Below are 23,694 nucleotides of genomic sequence, written 5' to 3' on the forward strand. Positions count from 1 at the left end.
TTGTAGAGAAGTTTTATATGGCTGAAATACTCAGAAAATGTCGCAAATCTTACTGAAGGATATTTTGCCACCGTTGAAAATTTGATTTTGCCTAGCAGGGGAATCGTTATTCAAATAGGTGGCAAAGCGACCCATGCTGCAATGTATGTATAAAAATCCAATTGGACAATTAAAACGTTAGGGCACCATGTAATTTGCAATAATGCAAAACTGGGAATAGGAAAATGTGGTTCTCTACACAAAACACATTATATATTAAGCAGTTGGCCCGTTATCTAGGAGACACGTGCTTGCAATTTGCATCAGGGGGAAGATCAGTAGTTTTATCTCCATATGTAGTCTACTTTGAATTTTTTTTTTTTTGTATTTTTTATACAAAAATAATGGTCCATTTCACCCAAATAATATCAGATCATCATCCAAAATTGTAAGCATCTTCTTCTACCTAAACTTTTACCTCGTGCAAAATTTCGTGATTATGGAGCTGTAATTGCGAACTCTAGCGTGATTATGATAACACTACAAACAAATAACTATGTAGGTTGTAACTCTGTTATCTTATCATGTACACCAACACAATTGAAATCAATAGAAAGGTCAAGCGTTCCTCTCCCAAGTATAGCTTACTTTCTCGGAATGTCTCTTCCAGGAAAAAAGATATAAGCTGTATATTAAAAATTTTCACACAAAAGTTGTGGTCCATTTAACCCTCTAAATATTATCTGATCGCGATCTCAAATTGCAAGCTTCTTCTTGTCATATACTCTTACCTTATTTAAAATTTCGAGGCGATCGGACTATTATTGCGACCTGCAGAGAAGCTACAAAATCGGATAAAAATTATGTTTTTGGACCATTTCACCCGCTAAATATTTCACGATCATCACTAATTAAAATAGCGATCTATTCTGATGTGAAACCGACCTCCATACCAAATTTCGTGACGATGGGTCCATAATTGCGGCCTGGAGTTTGATTACAATTTATAATGGACAGACGGACACACGGATAGACGGACACACGGACAGACGGACGGCACGACACACATCTCAAAATCGATTTATCTCGTCGAGATATGAAGATTGGTATACCACATTGGGGGTCTCCGACGAATATTTCGCGGTGTTACATGAATTTTTTACCAAAACAAACTTATAATACCCTTTCCATATAGTGGTGTAGGGTATAAAAATGTTATTTTTGTACAATTTCTTTGATTGAAACACTTGTTTGACTATTTGCACATTAAATTTTACTTATTGTTTCATTATTATGTTGCAACACGCCAAAACGTAGCAATTTTCCCCTCACTGAGTACCAAAAATACGTATTTACTGGTAATTCTGCAGAAAAAAGGCGATTAAATCTTATAAAGTACCGAAAAGTGTGTGGTAACCCTATTGAGGCTGTGGTCAAAGGTAGACCGATATCACATTTCTTTATAAACCACCTTATCGATTTGAATATTTGGTTAACGTCCGCCGAAAATAAATCGATATGTACATAAATCATATAAGGAGTATACCAAATCATGGCCCAATACTGAAAATTTTTCGCGGGGAGGTTTACTATGCAATAAAAACTCCTGGTGCTGGATTACAGCAAATTCGATTGAACAATTTGTTGGTAATTGTAAAATACTGCAATTCAGGATGATTCGTTACATGGGAACCACGCGAAAACTTGGACCTAGAACTACAATATTTTTGTTAGTGTGTTTTTATGCCACTAGGACCCATTTGTCACACCTTCCCATGTAATTGCCACCATAAAATTCTAAGTACCAAATTTCAATTTATTTTCATAAATGAAAACCTAGCCCATAGGGCCAAGAGCGGTTCCAAAAGCTACAAAACATACACTACTCGGTGTGATAATGAAGGAAAAACCTTCAAAAAAGTGTTGAAGTTTTTGCGGATTCTGAAACTACAATGTTCATAGATGATAAAAATCAATAAGCAGAAAATCGCCGTCCCAATCGTCCCAAAATCCGTCCCAAATCGTCCCAATTTGAACTTCTATATCTCTATAACGGTAAAACCTATGAAAATATTGTAAGGGTAAATCTTGTAGAGATTTTTCATAGCTACAGCATTTTCTTAAATTCCATTTCGATAGGACTTGTGGTTTCCAAGTAAAAAAAATGTCAACTTAAATCGCGGCTTATTTAAAAAGCGCTCCGGTGATTTTTTTTTTGCTTTTTGATTTTTATCATCTATGAACATTGTAGTTTCAGAATCCGCAAAAACTTCCCTGGTGTAAGCATCTTCCAATTAAAATTGGTTCAAGAGCACCTTGTGTACTGTATCCTCCAAAACAGCTGGAGTAACGCCCGTATGAAAGTGTATATACCCTCGTTGGCATAAATGCTAAGGGTATAAAAACGCAATGCATAGTGTGGTTCATACATAAATATAAAAATAATTTATTTTAAAAGAGATAACTTAATTTCAAATATTATTTTAACATAAATCTTATAAACTATCCCTGCAACTTAATTTCTTGGCAATGTTGATGACATTTAGACATTGTGACGTGATTTGCGTATACTGCTAATTAGGCAGCATGTAAATGTGAGTGCCAAAAGTTCTACCAGTGCAACACCAATGCCAGCATAACGAATAATGTTTGTGTTGGACGCCCAGAAGGATCTGAACTCCTTACGACAACCTGGCATGGATTCATAAATGCTGGCATCACAAGCATTACTTAATGTGCCACAACATGAGTTTGGAACTTCCAAACCATTGGAAGTATAATCGACGGCGCCATTAAGACCACAGCATTTGAACTGAAAAAGTTAAAAGAGTTAATTTTTAAAGATTAGATTGTTTTGTCTGCGATTTTAATGCGAAGACTTACGCTAATTTGTAAAGCATCCATAGGATATCCATTAGCCTGATCATTTTTATCCCAAACCGTGGTGACCACGTTATCCATAGAATTTAAGAATTGGGTACGTTTAATGAAAATCCATACCACTAGGGCAACTTGCAGGCAGAAAACAATGAACATGAAGATGGCATACTGCAGGGAGAAATATATTATGCACCTTTCTAATTTACAGCAAGTATGACGAACTACTTACAATGGATGTGCAACAGACACTTTCGCGTATCGCTCCACAGCAACCGAAGAATGCAATCACAAAAATTATACAGCCCAAAATTATTATTACGATTGGAATGAGATCTACGTCTATTGCATCACTGAAATCGGATAAATCGCCAACATTTTTGATCATAAGTGATCCAAGAACGATTAGTAGAATACCGCATACCTGTAGCATAAATACGAAAGACAATTAATTAATAAAAATATCAAAAGAATTTTAAAAGGCAAAAATATTTTTTTGAAAGACAAGTAATTAATAAAATATCAAAAGAATTTTAGAATTACATAATTAATTACATACATATCGCTCATTTACTCAAAGAGTGCCATAACTCAAAAAATGCGTTTTCTGAGTTAGAAATCTATTTTTTCTACGACTTCTACATTATCTTGTGCCAAATTTTCATGCTGATATCTCAAAAATTTGACGAGTTACATCCGATTTACTACGAGTTTCGTATAATTCAACACAAAAGTTTTTGGAGTTTATGAAGCAATAATACACTTCAAATCATTCTTGATCTTGCACAGAAATTTAACACTGATATCTGGCTAGGTGTTTGCAAGATATGGTCCACGTAGTTACTTTGTTTTTTGCGTAATAATCTTTTTAAGATGGGAAGTCAAATTTCAATCGCCAACTTAAACCACATTTTTCTCGTAACTCGATTTTTTGAAATGTGTCACTCTTTGAGTAAATGAGCGATATGTAAAAGGCAAAATAATTTTTTGAGGTAAAATAGTTTGTGTTGTTATAGATTTTTGCCAATATCTGAAAGACCATTAAGCCTTTCGCAACGGTTCTTGCAGATTTTGAATCTTAAACTATCTACAAACATACTACATACAAATATTAGACTTTTTGACCACTAATTTGATGGTTTAAAACGAATTTATTGAATTTTTTCAATTTTCTAAAGAGGCAAAATACTTAATTGACTCACTGTATGCATGACATTATGGACAGAACATTATAGACAGAAGTGTTTATGATTTGGCATTTTTATTAGTCGTTTGCCTGGCAGCACTTATTTTCAATGCCGATTCCTTTTTACAAACTTCTGTGTAATTTTTGGAGTCATGGAAAATGAACCATATTCTGATACCGCAGCGTGTTAGAAGACTAACAAAGAATACACGTGTCCCGGCGTTTTTTCCCCACCTCTTGCTTTTTGCTATTATGGGTCCCATAATAATCAAGGTCAAAAACCCTGGGCTTATCTTGGTCCCTCTTTCATCTCAAGTGAACACTAACCCCCGCGGTGTGCCTTTAACACCCGTTAAAAGTAGTGAGCTAGCATGTGAATCCATAGATACGTTACAAACTTGGATTGGCCGTTAGGCTAGTAACTCATCCTTCCAAAACACAACATACTATGAAGGAGCAAAGAAAATCAAACCCCTCCAAAGTTGACGATTCCCACAAACGTTGTAAGGATCATGATCTGCAAATCTGCACCTGGAATATTCACACTCTTTATAGAGAACGTGCAGTTTACGCATTAACAAAGCCGATATTACTGTTATACAGGAAATACGATTGAAAGGCGTCACAACAACACCTGAAGGGAACGTTGCTTCAACCCAGTGAATGAATAACTTCCTACAATACGGATAAAAGATACATTTTAAACATCAGCTTTATTTGCGCTCATGCTCCAACTTAAGACAAGGACGAACAGACCAAAGATATATTACGATCGCTTAGATGAAACATGTGACCCATGACATCAAAATTATTCTAGGTGATTTTAATGTCAAAATTGGAAAGTTGAATATCTTTGGTCCAACAGTCTGGAAATTCAGTTTCCACAGTGAAACACCGGACAATGGTATGATACTGATATACTTCGTAGGTCCGTGTTTAGACACACGGGAAAGTAAATTCAGTTTTTAGGCAATAGGGGGTAGGAAAGAGTATTGAGGAGCTCTTTCCTCTCCGCTCTCTCCCAAAAACTCAATTTACTTTCCCGAGAAATTTGCGTGTCTAAACACAGACTAGCGGCAAATGAATGAAAAAATCGAACTATGACAACCTATTCGCGTCAGCAACTGTACATTTACTATGGTACATGCATTAGCAATTTGTTACAACAATGTCAAAAAGTTTTACAAAAATAAATCATTTCTGAATTTATTACTCAAAGTATTATTCAACGATTTCAACAAATATTTACCTTTTTTATTAATTATTTTTTTTTTCTTAGTTTTTGTTTAAAAATAAACATATTTTTTACCATCTACTTAAAGTTGTTTGAAAAACACATATGTAGGTTCGATTTTTTCATTCACGAACAAATACTCGATCGAATCGAATGTCGTAATTAGGCACCAGATTTAAGCATCTCGACATTCATAAGGGCACTTGGCTGTATCCAGACCAGAAAACAAGAAATGAAATTGATCACGTTGTGATAGATGGAAGATATTCATCGAGCGTGTTGGATGTACAGACGTTCCGAGGAGCAAACAAAGACTAGGACCACCAACTGGTTGCAGCAAAGGTACGTACCCGATTAAATGAAACAAATAAAGTACGAACACAACACGGATGTTGAACATCGGTAAGCTGCAATCGCAACAGGTAGCCATAGTATATACCTCCTAACTGGCTTAAATGCTTAATAAAAGCTCACCTCGTCCCGCTAACATGTCTACAGTGTGGCAAAAGTATTGCAAACTCCATGCAAACAGCCGCAAAATCCCACCCACCACCACCAAGGAACTCAAGGCATATAGGGCTATTTTACAATCAGTAACAATGCGCAGGAAATGCTAGAGTGTGAAAAACTTGTAATTTGCAGGAGCCAGAACGAATTCCGAAAATTCTACCAAAGAGTGAAACATCAAACATCATCAGTAAGGGCACATCCTCCGTAGAGATCAGCAAGGCAATTTGGTAACATATACATATAGTGTGTTCAGAATATGGAAAGAACATTTTTCCAAACTTTTGGTATCCAATACTAACGATTACGACGATGATACTACACATCCATTCCCAGAATATGGTATTGAATGTATACCACCTGGCCAAGATGAGGTAAAGACAGCAACAAACCGACTGAAGAATGATAAGGCAGCAGGAGGCGATGACCTACTAGCCGAGCTGCTCAAAACCGGAGGCGACACGTTGATAAGGTGTATGCATCAGCTAATTACCACCATTTGGCAGGAAAAAGAATTACACGACGCTTGAAAACTTAGCATCCTGTGTCCCGTCCACAAGAAGAGATATAAGACTGTGTGCTCTAACTACGGGGGCGACTTTAGATCTGGCACATCCATCATTGACCAGAAATCCTGGAGAATACGCAAGACATGTCTGAATTTGATATCCACGCAAAGCTCATTCGGCTTTGTAGGATAATTTTAACTGATACTCGGTCCTCAGTTAAAATAGGAAAGAATCTCTCAAAACAGTTCACTACCAAAAAAGGAGATCGTGTGATCACTTCAACATCTTGCTGGAAAAGGCAAACTTCAAAGTTAGTACTTACTTATTTTGGCTAACTTAAAGACTTCGTCTACCTCGGCAACGTCACAAACAAAACAAACAACATCAGTTGTGAAATAAGAAGAATAATTGTATTGACAAACAGATGCTACTTTGGCAGTAAGCAGTTTAAAAACAAAGCCACATCTCGTAGGCGAAGTTGTCTTAAACATGGTATATAAACACATTTCATTTACAGTACCGTTATACTAAAAAATTACCGGAAAACAAAAATAGGTCTTTTAAAAATGAGCATTTAAAATGATGCACCACAATAACCGATTCATAATTACCAAATTGTTGGCTTATTATGCCATTTTAGTAATCAGATTGGTGGAATAATTGGTTCTCTATCGTTTTCAGTAATTTTGTCATTGATCCCAACAGAAAGAAGTATATTCCTGACGTTATTTTGGCATGATCGTAATTAGTCTCCCTTTGTAAGCAATTTAGTTAAAAAATTCTAATTTTTGCAACTATTTTCCAACAAATGGCTATGAAAAGTCAATAATGGTTACAGAGTACATAGAAACAATTTGATGATATATGGAAAGTCTTGTATTAGCTAGGCATGCCCCATATTAGACCAGTCTTTAACGACGTTGCTCTGATAGAGGAAAAAAATAGTTCATGGGAACATTGTTAACAATGTCCTCATCATGTTTGCTTTCATAAAAACAAGAATTTGAACACCCATTGTGGCCATCCCAAACAATACTACTCCTCCACTACAATAACGTGTTTTGTGGCTACAATTTGTTTCTTTATTTTTATTTGGTTTTTAAATAAAAACAAAAATGAATGCTGTCACATGTAAGTTTAAATTTGTTTCCTGCCCTTCTTAATATTCTAATGAGAATAATTATAACTATTGTTATTGTTATAAAACTCTACAAAATATTATGATATCGTAACAACAGAGGTAAATTCCATCTATTGATACTTATTCACAATTGACATTTCCCAACTTATTTGTTTACATATTAGTTCAAACTTAAATGATTTACGACTAATTTCCATCTACTGTGTCATAATTTTATATCCAGTAGCGATGTTCCAAAAAGTTAATTTAATCGAAAAAAATAGTAATTTATGACTCTTAAAATACATTTGCGATTCGATCAGAAATTTATTACCAATAAATAGTACTTGTTATCTTTGTTACGGCCAAAAAAGCGTTCCAGGAACGTTAATAGTAATTATTTTTATATTGGCAATATAAGTGCAAACTGCAACAACATTGATGTGAGGTTTCTCTAAACATTTTCCGGCGAATGGAAATTTGCTGGAGGTGCATTTTTTTGCAACTGATTCAAAACGCGTTCCAAAGTGCTCCTCCTAATTTAGTTAAATGCACTGAATCAAAAGACCTATTAAGATTACAAAGCGGATTGAATCCTAGCAGCGAATCTTTTCCTAAAAATCACAAATGAAAAATGTAAAAATATGCAGTTGAAGCACTTGAACTGGGGATTAAACTGAATTTTTGGATACAAGTTTTTATTGGCAAAATATCAATACTGTTGATGTCTGATAACCCGATTATCTGATGTTCCGATAATGACAAAGTTAAATGAATGGGCGAATAAAAAGGTCCCCTAGCACGATCAGCATTTCTCGATTTTAACTGAGTAGGAGAATTGTTTCACTTCTTTCTGATGAAGACTACATATTTTAAGAAATATAAATGTTTGTTTTTGTATGACCTCGATGGTATGTTATTGGATGCAATGTTTAGGTTTATTAAACAAATGCAAATTAAAGTATTAATAAACAATTTTATCACTCACCACAAATATTAAATTAAATATAAATAAAATATATTTAACAATATGAGCCATGCAATTCATTTTGATATTAGTAATTATTAATTCACTTTATTATAGGAATAATTTATTATTCATGCAATATATTGATAACTTATTATTGCTGTTCTAATAAATGCACTTTTCTGATTTTATTCCGCCGTATCGAGTAGCGGTCGATTTGTCGTTCTTGAACAAATCTTAAAATGAACCTGTCGTTGCGAATCGTTCGAATATTTTTGAGCATTTAATAACAAAGTGCTTTTAATAGATCCCAGATAGTTCATTCTGAGAATTTTTAAGAGTTGGTGTATCTTATCGAAGCTGTTATCAGAAGACATAGGCACATAGAGAAAAACAAAACAAAAAATGATAACAGAAGTGAGACGAAGAAATATATCATACTCACCTGTTTACACACACTTCCAGAAACAGAGAATGGGAATATATTTTTCATAAGCATGGAATCGTGTGAAGTTTAGAATTAATCAAATCAAGATTTACAACAGCTTTTACGTGTATATCAGTAGCGTTTTGCGGTATTCCCAACCGTTGAAAATAACGTGTACTGTGCTAGTATATGTGCCATTTAAGTGGTGGCCATGAATCATTCAAAACAAGGTAATTTACACTGGGAAATTTTTAATTTTGAAGTCGACCTTTATAATTTACTGCAACAGATGATTGAAATATTATTTTGGCAATAATATTTATCGCCTTTTACTTCCATCAACTTTGAATAAGAAAATTAGTATTGTAATATTCTAAAGACTAAAATTGGCGGAGAAATCATCATTGATGGAAAATTCACATTCTTTGAAATTGTGTTTTTAATTAATGCAATAAAAATATATGCCAATGCAATGTTTTCCTAACCTAAGTATTTGGGACAAATGCGTAACTTATTTCACAGATATTCTATGGAATTGACAGCTTAAATGCCGCAAGTTTTATAAAAAGCTGTTAGATGTAAATTGGGCTGACATTAATAAATGCACAACGATTACATCAATGCTATGTCCAATAGAGTATTCGAAGAACTTCTTCAAATGAAAACCAATTCCATACAATATCTGTCAAATAAATTACGTAAACTCCCAAAACACCTGTTTTAAGTGCAAGTGTAAAATGCGTTTAGGTTTCTCTCTGTTCTATTAAGTTCTTAACTTTGTAGATAATAACGATTAGCAGCAAGTTTTTGTTTTAACTTCGATTGATCATAGTATTTAAAGGGACAACCATTTGCACTACCTTTTACCACATTTTCTTAAATAATTTTGACACAGGAATAGGGCGCATAACCTTTCAATGAACCTTTTTTACCATAGTTATGCTCAATGTTATACTGATAGCTTGCTTGATTTTATTGCACTTGTTATAAGTAATTTTGAAGTTATAAAAAAGCCAGCTTCAGAGTTGATTTTTAAAAATTTCATCAACCTGCCCAACCTTGTAATAATTGAACCATGGGACGGTACAATAATTCAAAAGTTTCTACAAATTTTAATTAACTTTTACAAAATGCTGTTCGATAACAAAAAGAGAGCAAATTGAGAGAGAAGCGAGAAAAAATTTTTGACAGTTCTGTGACTGAGAACTTTCAAGTTTTCCCAAGGAAACTTCTTTTTGTAAGAATTTGCAAGTCGGATCAGCTGATTTAAATTCATACCTTTGTGCTTCTTGACAAAAACATAAACAAACATTTCGTTATTTAAAAGAAATACAAATTGTGAAAGGGGGAAAAAATTACTAAATAAATTATGGAATATGATTTATGTATTTTGTAAAATAAATTAAATCTTTTCCACCAAATTTGCTGTTTGTCAAAACAGCTGACTTCTTGCAAGTGTTGGCAAATTGTTGTTCGACAACATTCTGCACATTTTTAGCTTCGAGAGAGTAAAATTAGTTGGGAGAAATTACTGAGAACTTGCTGAGTACTTGCGAAGTTATAGTACAGATTTCATGTCAATAAAAAAATGATTACAATAAAAGGAATAATGAATCTTCGAATCGGCTTTCGGCTTTCCTTTTTCACTTGCAATAAGTCTTCGATCATCAAGCTCAACTCCAACGAGAAATTAATTAAAACCATTTGCGTATTCTTGAATATGTTGATAATACTTGACGTAGAAACAGAGAAATTTGTCGTTAAAATTAAATTTTCAAAATATTAACATTGGAATAGGCTAGCGCCTTTTGCAGTAGCTCTAATATTTCACCATCAGCACCAACACATTATGCATTGATTTGAGGGGTCGCACACTGGTCGAAACCACTGATCTAGCGGCGCTAAAGTCAAAAAATCGAACTATAAAATTGCGAAATATTTTCCATTGTCTCGATAACAGACACTTTGCAGACAAAGACATTGTTTTTTCATTTTTGTTGTTGTAAATATTCACTCAGTTATTCACTATCAAATACAAGAGTTTTTGTCGCAACAGATTTTAAAAAAATTGTTGCAAAAAAAATTAACCTCATATTTGTTTAAACTTTAAATAAATTCGAAATGAAAGTGGATAATATTTATTTTTATTTAATAGCAGAGGGTGTGATTTAAATTATAAAAATTAGTTTGGGGTCTGGAGGTACTTAGTTATATAGCAATAAATTTTCAAAAAATTCAATTTTTTTTTTGTGTTTTTATGGGTTGTACGCGCTTGTTCCATAGAGTGCATCTTGTAAACTTGGCCGAACTTAGGTTCGATTATTTTTTGGGGAATGAAATGGGACTTTCTGGATACGGAATAACCACATTAGGGCTGCAAATATTTGCAAATCTTTTGATAACTGCATTTTTAAAATAAGGGATTTTGAATGAAATTCATACAAATTTAGCTGTGCATTTGTATGGGAGCTAATTCAAAATATGGACCTACCTTGAGAAATGTTTGCAAGGAGGAGTTCTACCCCCGGAGACACTATAATATCATATTATAGCTAAATATGTTATTAAATATGGGATAACAAGTAAAAATTCAACGAATCGGGGGTACCATAAAAGGGGCTACATCGAAACATAAATCCGTGTTGAAAATGTTTTGTAAGAAGATTTTATACGCAGTGAGAACACGGAATGTAAAATTACAACCAAGTTGTTTTCAAAATGTGGTCACGATATTCAAAATACCTTAAATTGGGAGGTACGGTTACATGGGGGCTATATCAAAACGTGCACCTATGTCCATCATTTTTGGTGAAAATATTTTGTGACCACTAGGAACCCTAAGTACCAAATTACAGGTAATTTGCTGCAAAATTGTTGCTTAAATCCTCAAAATACCGAAAATCTTAAGGTACCGTTATATGGGGGCTACACCAAAACGTCAGCCGATATTGTTCATATTTGGCCGATTATTACCCACAGGTACAAGCTGAGTTTCAATTCGTTTGCATGTTATTAATTTCGCTCCGATAGATCAGTGCTTTCGACCACAGTGGGTCGCCCCTACTTAAAAAAGTCCAATAAAAGTCTTTTTTCATGAAAACTTTTCCAAGAAAACTACGAAACTTTTTTGGCAGATTTCTTTTTTCGTCTGAAAGAGCATATATTAATCTATTTTCTGAATTTTTATTGTTGAAAAATATTGCGTAGTTCTGTGGCAATTGGCCGTCTACGAAATACTGTTTTAATTAAAGCGTTTTGCGGTGCCAACCTTACCTCTAAAACTAATAAGCGATCGCTATATATTTTTGTAAGCTTGTTTAGAACAAAAAGATCTAAAGATGTCCTTGATAAGCCCACAAAATTATAGGATTTCAAAATGTCATTTCGAGAAAAACGCGTTTTTAGTTTCTATGCTACATACAAAACACAATATATTTTTCCCTTCTAACGCTCATATCTCAGGCAATATTGTTCCGATCAAATTGAAAATGTTAAATGTTATTCCATGAAATTATACTTTGAAATGAGGCAATTAATTTGTTTCTTGTTTTGTTCTTTTTCTCGATATTTGCAAGTGGTAGTCATACCTTCAAGCTCAAAAAATTTCCTTTAATTTTCAGGGTTTTCCTTGGAATATGGAAGTATAGCGTGATTACAAGTTTTAGATGGACAGAAAGGCGAACACATATAGCAAGATCGAATCAGCTCAAACCGAACTTATAATACCATCCCAACATAATGATGCAGGCTATAAATATGTATGCTTCTTAATACCTCATTCCTAAGCCAAAGTTGTGACTAATGATACACATACTCAGATAAGTCATTAAACAAAAATTGTATGGTTGGGGATGGGATGGTCATCAACATTGTTCTTGCATACGATCTATTTTCGAAATTAATATTTTGGTCGAATGCCACCCACAAACTTAATATAGTTTGTTTTATATTTCGTATATAATTTATGTTCGGCCTCAAATATGTGTTTATGCGAATGATTCATTCCAAAAACTACCTACAGAATATTGTTTATGTTAATTAGAAAATTTTATGTAAAATAAAAGGAAACTTTTTCAATTAATTTATTCTACTCCTCATATAAATAGGGTTTGGCTTAACAGCGGCGCTAAGTACTTTCGTAGCAGAAGAAAAAAAAACTAACCACGAAATGTAAATTCCCTATGTACTATGTCTCATCCGTTTTCATATTTAAGATCCACCAAAGATGTAAATATAGTTTATTTTCGAAACGTCAGTTATTTTAGATTTGTTTCATGACAACAAAGCAACGGACGTTTCAGAAATCAGCCATAGTCAAATTAATTTTTCAATGCACCCCTTAGATTATAATAGCTCAACTCGAAAGATATATTAATAAGTCAAAAATAAAATAGTAAAATTAGCTTAAAATTGATTTAGATGCAGGTATAACGCTAATATTTACATTAGGTACATCCATGGTGCAAGAAAGAAGGTGACACAATAATAACAACTGATGTCTTCATATGCTGTCAAAACATATTTTTAATCAAAAATAAACAACAAATATTTCCCTTCTATAACGAATGTCTGTATACAACATCTTAATTTAAACATCGCGAACAATATTTTTCCGTTTTGTTCTAGCTTTTGTGGATATTTCGCGCAAAAAATGTTGACAGCAAATGAAGACTACGGCCTGATTTCGCCCGAAATCACCTTTTGGATCACCTTAATAAATTCGCCTTGGTTACAACTAATTTTACATTTGAGCAGTGCAATGATATTGGGTATGGGGTTCCACAGAGCGTATAATCCTTTTTATAATTATTTTAAGTAATAAGAATCATACGCATGGGTGGAACCACGTTAAAAAATTAAATATAGATACTAATAAAAACCAAAAAGTTAAAACACAAAGAATTACATACTTCATCAATTTTTTAACCGATTTTATTACTTTTTCCTATTTTGGAAAGTTTATTATATTTAATTTTCTTTTTCCGTAGTAGTAAATAATAGTACTGTTTGGTATCTTCTCAGATACGCTGTTTTTCGCATTTAAACCACTATAACATATCGATTTGTTAACCGATTTGGAAATTAATGGCTTGTTGGAAAAGTAATATTCGACACTTCTAATGAAAAGAAAAATGATAGAAAGTGGAACTTCATTATTTAATACATTTGTTTACATTATTGCAATATGAATTTAAAAGTTTATTTACAAAATTATAAAACACAGCCCTTCCTAATAAAGTATCCGTATGCCATCACGCTGTTGGGGTTTTATTTTATTTATTTATTATAAAATTTGTGTGCGCAAACTTACTATTTTTCATCCACAGGGAGGAGAAAGAAGACGGCACTCTCCTTGTGGTGGTGATCGACGATTTCTCACTTGCCGGGGCCCTAAGAAATTGGATAAGCCATATGCTAAGGAATAGATGGATAAGCTGTGGGCTATATGACGTCAAAATAAGAGACGAAGTTGGGCAAGTAACGCCACAGGGAGGGATACTATCACCTCTTTTGTGGGTTACTACAATAAATAGTCTTTTAAGCACCTTAACCAAAGAAGCATTTGTCCCAGTCTGTTACGCAGACGACTTTATAATACTTCTAAGGGGAAAGAATCCGAACATACTTTGTAGAAGAGCAGAAACTGCTCTCAAAATTGCATACAACTAGGCCAGACCGAGAGGTTTGAACGTTAACCCGGAAAAACGGAAATATGCCTATTTACTAGGAAAACGAAAGTGGGTAACTTCGAGGAACCAGTTTTCCTAAATAAGGCAATAAATATTTCCCGTACAGTTAAATACCGAGGTACATATATCACTCTGGAGTAGTGAAGAGAAGGAAAAAAAAATAATCTCATGGGGGAACCCAGATGAGAACAAAACGTAGGAACTACTTTTACTATTTATTTGATCCGGACCGTCAAAAAACTAAAATATCTTGTGGTCCCAGCACAATCAAAATTATATTAATACTGTACCCAAAAAATAGGTTTTTTAGAAAAAATATCGCACAAATTTTTGGCTTTTAGCAGTAGATTAATGTGATGCTGCATACACTACATAGTCAATATACACATCAAATTATGCGTAATTGCGAGATCTTTAATCCTACGATTGGCTTTTTAAATACCCGAATGCGCGCCGCATTTAGATCAATAATACGAAAAACACGTAGAACACGGCTTTAAAATTTCAGCATCCATGAAATGTGGATGCAGAGGAGATTTTGAAAAATGACACATTAGAAGTGTAATCTTCACTTTGTATTTATTTTGGGCAGATATCAGTAATTTAAACGGTTTAGTCGGCAATCGAATAACAACCTAAAAAACTCGTTTGCTCCAACACGTTTTAACCTATTTTTATGCATTTACGCGATCATAGCTTCCTTGCAAATTAACTCTTTTAGCCACATTTTTGAGGTTTGATCAAAAACACCTTGTTTGATCCAGCTATGGTCATATTTCATGGTACACTGCAATATTTGGCGTGCCATAATAGTGCAAACCTTGGCTTCATCAATATTAATTTTTTTAAAAAATATGTAAATAGACTTCATGGCCACTCCAACTCTTTAATTCAAGATATTGTAAGGGAACAAAGTGGTTTTACTTGGGAAAATACCAATTACATATCGGCACTCGGTATTGATTTGGCTATGAATCTAAATAATACGCAATGTCCTGATTTCTATACCCATATTTCTGGCGGAATTCACAGAGGTTAAATTGCATCCTCTATATAACTACCTTTGGTGACTTGGTTTCACTCAGGGGCCATTATGTAGAGGATGGATGTAGGTTTTGTTTAGTTAGGTTTAGGTTAAGTGTAGCATTAAGTGAAAATAAGAGGAGATTTTCTCTCCAAATATGAAAGGGTCGGGAGCAAGCCCGAATTAAATTATTAAAATATGCCTAATTATAATTACTCACTAATTTATCACACAAGGTCGCTACTGAATATAAAAAATAATGTAATTAAAACAATACAAAATAGTTTTAAGCTTTCGTTTTATTATAAATCTATAATTTGTTAATTGTTTAAAAAAAAGACTCAATAAATATGAATTTGAATTTGAATTTGACTTTTACTCATATACGTATGAATAAAATTTATTTAAATAATGTGTTTCAAAATGGAAATATTATGTTCTATTTTGAAGCACATTGTTCAACTTTAATGTAGTGGACTATATCTCTTGATGTACATAGATTACATAAATTCACATAACCTGAGCCATATTTTCAAAAGGCGCCTTCCCTCCTCTGGATACTTTGAGACCTCTGCAATAATTAGTCCCAACTGAATTTAAATGAAACAGAATTATAAATATTCTGGTGCGTACATTGATTTAATGTTACTAATTTGCCCATTTTGCTCGCTTATAACGACATACAATGACAGATAATATGAAAATTTATCTTTATTGTCTTTGCGGTTATTAAATTATATTTGCTAACGAAATTTTAATGATAACAAAATTCATAAATAGATACACAAATAAATATTGCGTAAATGAATAAGACAACGAATGACTCAGTACTCTCGCGCAAATAAGAAATGTTATTTCTGTTCTTTAAAGTGGTGACAATTATGCACATATGTACATAAGTGGTACGAAAATGAAATAAATGTATAAAACTAAATAAATTACTATGTATGTGCGACTATGATTTTTTAAATAGGTTAACAAATGGCTCCAAGCTGCTCATAATCTAATAAAAATGGTTCAATTTTTTGTGTTTTAACTTTTTGTTTTTTAATATTTTACATTTTTAAGGTCCCGACATAATAGACGGATGCATTTTTCTAAGTAATATGAATTATACGCCTTGATGTTCGAATGTTGAAAAATATCGAATGCTACAAAAATCCCTTGTTCAAAAAATATTATATTATTATATTTTATTGAGTCTATAGATAATACAAATATCCTTACAGACTAAAGTAATTTACATATATACAATTTAGGTTCGATTTAGATTCAAGCCCTAAACACATCCAACGTTTGAGTAAAGTTGGAAGTCATTTCGATAAAAGAATAAAGAAAAATTCAATCTATCTTGGCCTTTTATTCTTCTATCAGAAATGACCTCCAACTTAGCTGAAACGTTGTATGTGTTTAAGGCTTAAGTATTCAGAAGCAGAGTTATTTTTCGTTTTAAACTGCTTTACTTTCGGATATATCGATCTGAGAATATTGAAATGAACTATAAGATGACGTAGTGGATCATTATTGGCATACAATAATACCTCGATTAGCGTTAATGGTTGGTATTGTAATGGTAAGGTTGGTAATTAGTCCCACAAAATTGTTTTTGGATTTTTTTCTAAATTTTTTACAAAAAATTCAAGCGAATGCGGTTTTAAATATTCATTGATACAAATGCTACGTAAATGATATTATTAGCATATAAAAAACAAACAAATTAGACCATTTGCGAAAAACTTAACTAAAAATATTATAAATTTATTCCTATACAAACATTTTTTTAACTATCGTCACATTATGCGAATGATTCATAGACTTTTATTTTTTTTAGGAATTTTTTTATTTGTCTTTGGAATTAATTTTTGGCAAATAAATTGCATTATCATCATCATCATTATGACGCAGTGATTTTCATCTGGATCGTTATCTACAAATATAAAAATTGCTTTGGTGATAGTTTGCATGACTTCTTTTATTTGAGTGACATATACAGGGTTTCGGAGTCGGAGTCTACGAGTCGGAGTCGAGCAATTTTGCTGGAGTCGGAGTTGGAGTCTGAGTCGAAAAAGATCCAAGAATGAAAATCCAATCAGTTTCCGAGATATGAAACCAACAACTTATAAGCATAAACTATGATTAGCATATGAAGCCATAAAGTGACCCGGCAGATAGATTACACTAGCACTGCTATTATTTTGCACAAGAAAAAACCTTCCTGAGCAGAAAACGTCAATGGTGCTTCTTAATAGTTGCATATTTATGTTTGTTTTGTTTTAGTTGAAGATTCAATCATATGAATGCTAAGTCTGGAGTTTCCCCCATTGGCTTAACTTCATCACTTTCCTCTTTGCAGAGAAAAATGTTTACAAAACGCACTGACAGCTTGCAAAATTTACTGATCGCTACCAATATCATGATTTCATCCCGGCGAAGGCACGCGCAAAACGGAATTTTGTAAATAAAATTCCAACGACATACTCACAGGTAACTGTGTTGATGTTATTTCAACTTAACAGAAATCGATGATTTCTTAGTTGAATCGTGCTGTCAGCTTGCAAATATTTTGTTCTGGTGTTTTTTTGGGAAAGCCGAAAAGTGAGCATCATTCTCATTAACATGAGAATACTCGATGCTTAAAGAGTTCAGGTTTTCACTAAAAAAATCATCATTTCAAAAACTGAAAAGCCAATTGATAATTCCCTTCGCCGGGATGAAATCATGATATTGGTAGCGATCAGTAAATTTTGCAAGCTGTCAGTGCGTTTTGTAAACATTTTTCTCTGCAAAGAGGAAAGTGATGAAGTTAAGCCAATGGGGGAAACTCCAGACTTAGCATTCATATGATTGAATCTTCAACTAAAACAAAACAAACAAAAAACAGCGAAGGCACGCGCAAAACGGAATTTTGTAAATAAAATTCCAACGACATACTCACAGGTAACTGTGTTGATGTTATTTCAACTTAACAGAAATCGATGATTTCTTAGTTGAATCGTGCTGTCAGCTTGCAAATATTTTGTTCTGGTGTTTTTTTGGGAAAGCCGAAAAGTGAGCATCATTCTCATTAACATGAGAATACTCGATGCTTAAAGAGTTCAGGTTTTCACTAAAAAATCATCATTTCAAAAACTGAAAAGCCAATTGATAATTCCCTTCGCCGGGATGAAATCATGATATTGGTAGCGATCAGTAAATTTTGCAAGCTGTCAGTGCGTTTTGTAAACATTTTTCTCTGCAAAGAGGAAAGTGATGAAGTTAAGCCAATGGGGGAAACTCCAGACTTAGCATTCATATGATTGAATCTTCAACTAAAACAAAACAAACAAAAAACAGCGAAGGCACGCGCAAAACGGAATTTTGTAAATAAAATTCCAACGACATACTCACAGGTAACTGTGTTGATGTTATTTCAACTTAACAGAAATCGATGATTTCTTAGTTGAATCGTGCTGTCAGCTTGCAAATATTTTGTTCTGGTGTTTTTTTGGGAAAGCCGAAAAGTGAGCATCATTCTCATTAACATGAGAATACTCGATGCTTAAAGAGTTCAGGTTTTCACTAAAAAAATCATCATTTCAAAAACTGAAAAGCCAATTGATAATTCCCTTCGCCGGGATGAAATCATGATATTGGTAGCGATCAGTAAATTTTGCAAGCTGTCAGTGCGTTTTGTAAACATTTTTCTCTGCAAAGAGGAAAGTGATGAAGTTAAGCCAATGGGGGAAACTCCAGACTTAGCATTCATATGATTGAATCTTCAACTAAAACAAAACAAACAAAAAACAGCGAAGGCACGCGCAAAACGGAATTTTGTAAATAAAATTCCAACGACATACTCACAGGTAACTGTGTTGATGTTATTTCAACTTAACAGAAATCGATGATTTCTTAGTTGAATCGTGCTGTCAGCTTGCAAATATTTTGTTCTGGTGTTTTTTTGGGAAAGCCGAAAAGTGAGCATCATTCTCATTAACATGAGAATACTCGATGCTTAAAGAGTTCAGGTTTTCACTAAAAAAATCATCATTTCAAAAACTGAAAAGCCAATTGATAATTCCCTTCGCCGGGATGAAATCATGATATTGGTAGCGATCAGTAAATTTTGCAAGCTGTCAGTGCGTTTTGTAAACATTTTTCTCTGCAAAAAACGCGTTTTTAGTTTCTATGCTACATACAAAACACAATATATTTTTCCCTTCTAACGCTCATATCTCAGGCAATATTGTTCCGATCAAATTGAAAATGTTAAATGTTATTCCATGAAATTATACTTTGAAATGAGGCAATTAATTTGTTTCTTGTTTTGTTCTTTTTCTCGATATTTGCAAGTGGTAGTCATACCTTCAAGCTCAAAAAATTTCCTTTAATTTTCAGGGTTTTCCTTGGAATATGGAAGTATAGCGTGATTACAAGTTTTAGATGGACAGAAAGGCGAACACATATAGCAAGATCGAATCAGCTCAAACCGAACTTATAATACCATCCCAACATAATGATGCAGGCTATAAATATGTATGCTTCTTAATACCTCATTCCTAAGCCAAAGTTGTGACTAATGATACACATACTCAGATAAGTCATTAAACAAAAATTGTATGGTTGGGGATGGGATGGTCATCAACATTGTTCTTGCATACGATCTATTTTCGAAATTAATATTTTGGTCGAATGCCACCCACAAACTTAATATAGTTTGTTTTATATTTCGTATATAATTTATGTTCGGCCTCAAATATGTGTTTATGCGAATGATTCATTCCAAAAACTACCTACAGAATATTGTTTATGTTAATTAGAAAATTTTATGTAAAATAAAAGGAAACTTTTTCAATTAATTTATTCTACTCCTCATATAAATAGGGTTTGGCTTAACAGCGGCGCTAAGTACTTTCGTAGCAGAAGAAAAAAAAACTAACCACGAAATGTAAATTCCCTATGTACTATGTCTCATCCGTTTTCATATTTAAGATCCACCAAAGATGTAAATATAGTTTATTTTCGAAACGTCAGTTATTTTAGATTTGTTTCATGACAACAAAGCAACGGACGTTTCAGAAATCAGCCATAGTCAAATTAATTTTTCAATGCACCCCTTAGATTATAATAGCTCAACTCGAAAGATATATTAATAAGTCAAAAATAAAATAGTAAAATTAGCTTAAAATTGATTTAGATGCAGGTATAACGCTAATATTTACATTAGGTACATCCATGGTGCAAGAAAGAAGGTGACACAATAATAACAACTGATGTCTTCATATGCTGTCAAAACATATTTTTAATCAAAAATAAACAACAAATATTTCCCTTCTATAACGAATGTCTGTATACAACATCTTAATTTAAACATCGCGAACAACATTTTTCCGTTTTGTTCTAGCTTTTGTGGATATTTCGCGCAAAAAATGTTGACAGCAAATGAAGACTACGGCCTGATTTCGCCCGAAATCACCTTTTGGATCACCTTAATAAATTCGCCTTGGTTACAACTAATTTTACATTTGAGCAGTGCAATGATATTGGGTATGGGGTTCCACAGAGCGTATAATCCTTTTTATAATTATTTTAAGTAATAAGAATCATACGCATGGGTGGAACCACGTTAAAAAATTAAATATAGATACTAATAAAAACCAAAAAGTTAAAACACAAAGAATTACATACTTCATCAATTTTTTAACCGATTTTATTACTTTTTCCTATTTTGGAAAGTTTATTATATTTAATTTTCTTTTTCCGTAGTAGTAAATAATAGTACTGTTTGGTATCTTCTCAGATACGCTGTTTTTCGCATTTAAACCACTATAACATATCGATTTGTTAACCGATTTGGAAATTAATGGCTTGTTGGAAAAGTAATATTCGACACTTCTAATGAAAAGAAAAATGATAGAAAATGGAACTTCATTATTTAATACATTTGTTTACATTATTGCAATATGAATTTAAAAGTTTATTTACAAAATTATAAAACACAGCCCTTCCTAATAAAGTATCCGTATGCCATCACGCTGTTGGGGTTTTATTTTATTTATTTATTATAAAATTTGTGTGCGCAAACTTACTATTTTTCATCCACAGGGAGGAGAAAGAAGACGGCACTCTCCTTGTGGTGGTGATCGACGATTTCTCACTTGCCGGGGCCCTAAGAAATTGGATAAGCCATATGCTAAGGAATAGATGGATAAGCTGTGGGCTATATGACGTCAAAATAAGAGACGAAGTTGGGCAAGTAACGCCACAGGGAGGGATACTATCACCTCTTTTGTGGGTTACTACAATAAATAGTCTTTTAAGCACCTTAACCAAAGAAGCATTTGTCCCAGTCTGTTACGCAGACGACTTTATAATACTTCTAAGGGGAAAGAATCCGAACATACTTTGTAGAAGAGCAGAAACTGCTCTCAAAATTGCATACAACTAGGCCAGACCGAGAGGTTTGAACGTTAACCCGGAAAAACGGAAATATGCCTATTTACTAGGAAAACGAAAGTGGGTAACTTCGAGGAACCAGTTTTCCTAAATAAGGCAATAAATATTTCCCGTACAGTTAAATACCGAGGTACATATATCACTCTGGAGTAGTGAAGAGAAGGAAAAAAAAATAATCTCATGGGGGAACCCAGATGAGAACAAAACGTAGGAACTACTTTTACTATTTATTTGATCCGGACCGTCAAAAAACTAAAATATCTTGTGGTCCCAGCACAATCAAAATTATATTAATACTGTACCCAAAAAATAGGTTTTTTAGAAAAAATATCGCACAAATTTTTGGCTTTTAGCAGTAGATTAATGTGATGCTGCATACACTACATAGTCAATATACACATCAAATTATGCGTAATTGCGAGATCTTTAATCCTACGATTGGCTTTTTAAATACCCGAATGCGCGCCGCATTTAGATCAATAATACGAAAAACACGTAGAACACGGCTTTAAAATTTCAGCATCCATGAAATGTGGATGCAGAGGAGATTTTGAAAAATGACACATTAGAAGTGTAATCTTCACTTTGTATTTATTTTGGGCAGATATCAGTAATTTAAACGGTTTAGTCGGCAATCGAATAACAACCTAAAAAACTCGTTTGCTCCAACACGTTTTAACCTATTTTTATGCATTTACGCGATCATAGCTTCCTTGCAAATTAACTCTTTTAGCCACATTTTTGAGGTTTGATCAAAAACACCTTGTTTGATCCAGCTATGGTCATATTTCATGGTACACTGCAATATTTGGCGTGCCATAATAGTGCAAACCTTGGCTTCATCAATATTAATTTTTTTAAAAAATATGTAAATAGACTTCATGGCCACTCCAACTCTTTAATTCAAGATATTGTAAGGGAACAAAGTGGTTTTACTTGGGAAAATACCAATTATATATCGGCACTCGGTATTGATTTGGCTATGAATCTAAATAATACGCAATGTCCTGATTTCTATACCCATATTTCTGGCGGAATTCACAGAGGTTAAATTGCATCCTCTATATAACTACCTTTGGTGACTTGGTTTCACTCAGGGGCCATTATGTAGAGGATGGACGTAGGTTTTGTTTAGTTAGGTTTAGGTTAAGTGTAGCATTAAGTGAAAATAAGAGGAGATTTTCTCTCCAAATATGAAAGGGTCGGGAGCAAGCCCGAATTAAATTATTAAAATATGCCTAATTATAATTACTCACTAATTTATCACACAAGGTCGCTACTGAATATAAAAAATAATGTAATTAAAACAATACAAAATAGTTTTAAGCTTTCGTTTTATTATAAATCTATAATTTGTTAATTGTTTAAAAAAAAGACTCAATAAATATGAATTTGAATTTGAATTTGAATTTGACTTTTACTCATATACGTATGAATAAAATTTATTTAAATAATGTGTTTCAAAATGGAAATATTATGTTCTATTTTGAAGCACATTGTTCAACTTTAATGTAGTGGACTATATCTCTTGATGTACATAGATTACATAAATTCACATAACCTGAGCCATATTTTCAAAAGGCGCCTTCCCTCCTCTGGATACTTTGAGACCTCTGCAATAATTAGTCCCAACTGAATTTAAATGAAACAGAATTATAAATATTCTGGTGCGTACATTGATTTAATGTTACTAATTTGCCCATTTTGCTCGCTTATAACGACATACAATGACAGATAATATG

At 33.2% G+C, this 23,694-nt stretch overlaps 1 protein-coding gene across 1 annotated transcript; it reads right to left on the reverse strand.

The window, feature by feature from the left end:
* Positions 1-2,396: 2,396 nt before the first annotated feature.
* LOC141405435 (CD63 antigen-like) lies at positions 2,397-8,675 on the reverse strand. Its single transcript, XM_073989735.1, has 4 exons — positions 8,401-8,675; positions 3,089-3,280; positions 2,863-3,027; positions 2,397-2,791 (listed from the first exon to the last, which is right to left on the reverse strand). The coding sequence occupies exons 1-4, from the start codon at positions 8,458-8,460 to the stop codon at positions 2,522-2,524; spliced, it is 687 nt and encodes a 228-aa protein (XP_073845836.1). The 5' UTR covers positions 8,461-8,675; the 3' UTR covers positions 2,397-2,521.
* Between the last annotated feature and the right edge of the window lie 15,019 nt (positions 8,676-23,694).

This window comes from Musca autumnalis, unplaced genomic scaffold, assembly GCF_047663935.1.
Source record: "Musca autumnalis isolate F117 unplaced genomic scaffold, ASM4766393v1 scaffold_5, whole genome shotgun sequence".
Taxonomy (NCBI): Eukaryota; Metazoa; Arthropoda; class Insecta; order Diptera; family Muscidae; genus Musca; species Musca autumnalis.

What these genes read in the sequence shown, in the direction of transcription:
- LOC141405435 (XM_073989735.1), bottom strand. Translation starts at nt 8,460, where the DNA reads ATGAATTGCATGGCTCATATTGTTAAATATATTTTATTTATATTTAAT. An exon ending in TATTTAATTTAATATTTGTG is followed by an intron (nt 3,281 to 8,400) that starts GTGAGTGATAAA and finishes TTTATGCTACAG; the next exon opens with GTATGCGGTATTCTACTAAT. An exon ending in GTGTCTGTTGCACATCCATT is followed by an intron (nt 3,028 to 3,088) that starts GTAAGTAGTTCG and finishes TTCTCCCTGCAG; the next exon opens with TATGCCATCTTCATGTTCAT.